This window comes from Galeopterus variegatus, unplaced genomic scaffold (assembly GCF_000696425.1).
Source record: "Galeopterus variegatus unplaced genomic scaffold, G_variegatus-3.0.2 Scaffold3417, whole genome shotgun sequence".
Classification (NCBI taxonomy): Eukaryota; Metazoa; Chordata; class Mammalia; order Dermoptera; family Cynocephalidae; genus Galeopterus; species Galeopterus variegatus.
Genome location: NW_007729528.1, coordinates 38,399 through 43,563, shown reverse-complemented (window position 1 = coordinate 43,563; position 5,165 = coordinate 38,399). Strand labels below are relative to the sequence as shown.

General features: G+C 59.8%; 1 protein-coding gene across 1 annotated transcript; it reads right to left on the bottom strand.

Moving 5' to 3' along the window:
* Nucleotides 1–630: 630 nt before the first annotated feature.
* LOC103600682 (ral guanine nucleotide dissociation stimulator-like) lies at nucleotides 631–2,695 on the bottom strand. Its single transcript, XM_008584990.1, has 4 exons — nucleotides 2,579–2,695; nucleotides 1,914–2,107; nucleotides 1,237–1,284; nucleotides 631–826 (listed from the first exon to the last, which is right to left on the bottom strand). The coding sequence occupies exons 1-4, from the start codon at nucleotides 2,693–2,695 to the stop codon at nucleotides 631–633; spliced, it is 555 nt and encodes a 184-aa protein (XP_008583212.1).
* Nucleotides 2,696–5,165: the final 2,470 nt, after the last annotated feature.

The window sequence follows — 5,165 nt, the reverse complement described above, 5'->3', positions numbered from 1 at the left end:
CTGACAGCTACAGGGTTCACGGAACCAGCAGCCGAGAATGTGCCTCCAACTGGGACAGGAGGCCCATTCTTCTGACTCTCATTGTGGGGTACTCAGCTAGTAGCTGCTGGGCTCCCAGTGTGTGCAGGGGCGCCAAGTGCAATCACATTTCACTTGTCTCCATAACTCCAGGTGAGGGGGACTCCATTCCAGTTCACAGAGGAGGAAACTGAGGCTCGCATGATAACACCTTCCCAAGGTCACCGGGTCTCTCTGACCTCACAGCCCATGTCCCTAACCACGAGCTCCCACTGCCACAGCCAGGGCAACATTCCCGGATTCCTCCACGGGCTCCACATGCACCTGCTCCCCGTAAACCAGGGGATTCTCTCACTTCCTCCAGGGAGACCTGGTGAGGGTCCTCTCCCGAGGACACCCTTGCTCTGCTTGGGGGCTCCGGTCTGCAGTAGATGGGGTGGTGGTTGCACAGCACCGTGAATGCACGTAATTGTCCCTGAATTGTGGAAGTTTCAGTAACAGAAAAGTTAAATTTTATTAAAAACCAAGTTCCTGGTACAAATACAAACAACAATGGGCAACAGGAAAGGATGGGGGAAGGCCACCAGCGCAGGGACCGGGGCGGGCGTGGGGTCAGTGTGGCTCTGCGTGGCTGGGCTCCGGGTCCTCCAGCCGGGTCAGGAGGAGGTGGACGCGGCGCACCAGGGCCGAGTGGGGCACGTTCAGCAGCACGTAGGCCATCACCTGGTTTAGGCTGCTGAGGTCCGAGGGCTGGCAGAGATCCTCCGGGAAGAGGTCCAGCCAGCAGCCCAGGAAGGAGCAGATGGCGCTGGGGTGGGGCGGGCACAGAGTCAGAGGCCACCCCGGCCCACATGCCGCTGGACCCGGAGGGCTGAGAGGGAGGCCCAGGTGTGAGCCGGCCGCTCCCCACACCTCCTGTCCACGGCCCCCGATACAGGACAGGGGTGGGCAAGCCTGGCTGGGAAGGGACTGTGGGGATGGATTGTCACAGGGGCCGGCTCTGAGTCCCCAGCTTCCCCTCTGCTCCCCAGGATGCCCGGGACCCACCCCAGCTCTCTCCCTTCTTTCCTGCTGGGGGGATGCCCCGGACCTCAGCCCACTAGTGGGAACCCCCAGATGTGCGGGGCCGGGGTTCTGCCCAGCCCTCCCCAGCCACCGACCACAAACGTCCCCACTGTGGAGACAGGATCCCTCCCTCTTGTCCCTAAGCCCACTCACTTCTTCAGCTGGTCGTCCTCCTCACGGTCAGGGCAGAAGAATCCGTACCTAGAGGAGGTCAGGAGGGCGTCACGTCTAATGTCCTGTGTCCACTGCCTGCCAGGAGCGCTAGTGGGACTGGGTGATGCCTTGACTAGAACTGAAGCCCCAGAGTGTGGGGACTGTCTGCTCCCTTCACTGAATTACGCTAAGTGCCTGGAAAGTGCCTGCATAGAGTAGGCGCTTCATGTATGTTCGCTGAATGAATGGTCCGTAACCAGCTCCTTCCCAGGTCACTGAGTGGGCCTGGGGCCCCTCGGCCAGCCCCAGGGGTCCCTGCTCTGGCTACACCCAGGTCAGACAGGGACCCTCACATGGAACCTGGAACCTCCTCTACAAATGGGGAACCGCTGTGCCCGAGGCCACGTGTGAGTGACGCTGGAGGCAGAGAGCGTCTCCACGGGGACGGAAAATCAGGAGTAAGAAGCAGCAGCACCCGGGGCAGCAAGTCCCACAGGGCCGGGCGTGGGGGCTCTTTCCATGGCTCACCCACTGTCCTTACAACAGCCCTAGGAGGGGTCCTCTGAGCACCCCCATCTTCACATGAGCAAACTGAGGCTCACAGAGATGAAGTGGCATTCCCAGGTCCACAGCAGTGGGTGGCCGAGTCCCCACTGTGCTGCGGGGGGGACACTCACCTCTTGAACAGCAGGTCCAGCACCTGCCGGGTGGTGGCGAACCTCTTGTAGGTGCCGAGGAAGGCGGGGACGAAGAAGGGGTCCCCGCTCTGCAGGGAAGGCACCAGCTGATTCACCAGCTTCTCCAGGGTGCCGGCCGTGACGGTCCCCACCCTGCAGGTATCATCCAGGGCCTGGGCTGACTCATTTTCACTCTGGGTGGGACAAGGAAGAGCAGCTCACACATAATCATTAGTACAACGCAGAGTCCCTGTCACCAGAATGGAAGTGAGGAAAGGGACAGCACACGGTGTGTTCCTGGATGTTCCTACAGGTGTGTGAGAAGTGACCTTGCACCTGGCCAGGCTGGGGCCGGACATGGTGGTGGAGGAAGGGAGGAGGCCCGGACCCCTGGGATCAGGACTGTGGAGTGGGTCACCCCTGTCACCAGCTAGAGGCCGGCGGTGGCCTGGCCTGAGCTGCCCTGGCCTGGCTGCCCACGTTATCTTTTATTTGTTTTTTAAAGATGACCGGTGAGGGGATCTTAACCCTTTACTTGGTGTTCTCAGCACCACGCTCTCCCTAGTGAGCGAACCGGCCATCCGTACATGGGATCCAAACCCTTGACCTTGGTGTTATCAGCACCACATTCTCCCGAGTGAGCCACGGGCTGGCCCCCGTGTTACCTTTGGGTTCCTGCGGGCAAAAGGCCACCAGCGTCGGAGGTGAGGGCTGACCCAGTGCCTGAGGCGTTGGCACAGGCTCCTGCTCTGGGGTTTCCTGAGGCCTGAGCCTCGGCACATCGGGACACAACAGGAAAGCATGTGTCTCTCTCCAGTGACTCCGGCCAAGTGAGCTGGACTGTGGGTGCCTGACAACCAGGTTCCGAGTTCTGCTGGCCCTGACTGCGCCCCTCCCCCGCCATGTGCTGACCGCACACAGTTACAGCAGCACAACCGCCCTCGCCCCTGGCCAGGCCTAGGTGCGGCCAGCACCCCAGCTTTGAGGAGACAGAGCTGGGTTCAGACCTGGCTCCTCCTTCCCAGCTGTGTGACCCTGGATGGGTCACTGTGCCACTGAGGCCATCGCACCATCCACATCTACTCTGGGAACTGTTCCAGCACCTGCTTCCCAGGGATGTCATCAGGTGTAGAGACCTATAAGTATCTGTATCACCTGTGATCCTGGGGGCTGGGGCCACACGTAGCTAATGCACACACCCAGCAATGGGAGAACCACAGCAGGTGGCACAAGGAACCACCGGGTTCCACAGTCTTATCCGGGGAGTCACTTCCCCTTGTGGCCTCATTTCCTAGTCTGCAGCATGGGAAGTTGAAATGAACCCAAACTCAGAAATCGTCCCCTCTGGCCCAAACCTTGCAGTGGCTTCTTGTGATATTTAGATGGGGCCCAAGCGCCTCCTCTCTGCCTGTGTGGGGGCAGCAATCTCCACCTCCCGGTACCAAGGGGCTGTGTAATCCCATTCTGTTTCCTCGAGGCTGCCCTGGGGATGGCTCCAGCTGAGGCAGACGCTGGGAGTCTTGGGGACCCCCTGGCCATCAGCCTGGCATGTCTCCGCTCCTGTGCTGTGGGCCTCAGGCAGAACTCCTCCAACCTCTTCCTTCTTTCCCTCATCACCTGCCCAGTGTCCCGTCCTCCTCTGACCCCCTCCTGGGCTGTGTGAATGTGCCTTTGTGCCTGCACAAGAGTATGAATTGGACAGGAAAGGGTCCCACATGGGAAGCAATGTGCAGGGGTCCCCAGGATTATCAGGGCTCCCATTCCCAAAGCAAACCCCATGGGAGGGTTGAGCTGGCCTAGGAGGTGGGGACTCCTCTGGAATATGCTCACGTGTGATGCCGGCAAGTCCCCGTTGCTCTCAGGGGTTGGCTGTGGACCTGGGTGTAAATGTCGCTGGCCCCACCCTGCGTGGACATGACGGACGGTGCTCCGGGGCACACTCGGACTCTTCCTGTGGGCACACAGGGCCTGGCACCCACGGGTCTGTGCTGGACAGAGATGGAGCATGTCAGTCACCCACTTCACCACACTGGCACCCCGCACCACGGCCCCACACGTGGCCTGTCCTCCTGTCTCCCGTCCCCACTGCTTGGTGCCCCAGATTCACCCTCATGCCAGAGGGGTGCAGAGCACTGGCGGGTGGGCACGAAGAACTGCGGACACCAGAGCCATGAAATATATCCCCCAACCCAGTGTACTGGTCACCAGTTGCACCTGCAGGGGCCAGCTGGGTGCATGGCTGGGCTCAGGGGGATCTGAGGTGACAGTGGACACCTAGTCTGGGCAGAGAAAGGTCAGGTCACCCCCTCCCTTTTATATAAAATATAAATAAAGGTGCCGTCATGGGTGAGGGGAAGGGCAGCTGTGGGGATGGTGATGGGTGTGGCTCAGGAACTGGCACGGAGGGACCTGCCAGAGCTGGCTCTGGATCCGCAGCTGGTGATGGACCCCAGGTTGGGCTGGACTCCCTCTGCCCCAATGCAGAGCTGTCTCCAGCTGCACAGCAGCTGCCATGTCTGGTACTAGAGTGGCTCCAGCTTCACTGGTGGAGCCGGCTCCAGCAGGGAGCTGGGCCAGAGCCCACTGTAGCTCCCTGGGGGGGAAGGTGACCTGTGCTGGTGCTGGCCCCAGGGTTGCTTGTGGAATTGATTGTGCAGCTGGCTTGTGTCCAATTGATTGTGTCCAGGGGCACAGCTGCAGATGGTTGGCACTGCTTCCAACATGGCAGCACCTCTGGCTCTGTAGCTGGCTTTGGTTCTGTCACCGCATATGCAGATGGATCTGGCTCTTGGGAGTGTGCCGGAGCTGGGAGGCACAGCCGATGGCGGCACAGCCTGACGATGCAGTTAACAGAAGTGAATTACACAATTGGAAATGATTAAATGGTTAGATTTTATTTTACATAAATTTTAAAGCACAAAAGATAATAAACCATGAAGAATATAAAATTGAAAGACAAAATTAAGGAAAACGTTGCTATCACAGGGTGGGGCAGTGAAGCTCTGTTGCTGGCACTGTCACTGGCTGTGGCTCAGGAGCTGGTGCTGCAGGCAATACAGAACTGGCTCGAGCACTGGGACTGACGCGGGGGCTGCCATGCTCTGTCTGTGGAGGTGGTACAGGGGCTGGTGCCTGAGCTGGTGCTGGAGCTGAAGGGGGGCAAGGACTGGTGACAGAGCTGGCCTACTTCTGGAGCTGGCCCGAGTGTCCAAGCTGGAGGTGGACCTAGCTCTGGAGCTGGGGCAGGACCCC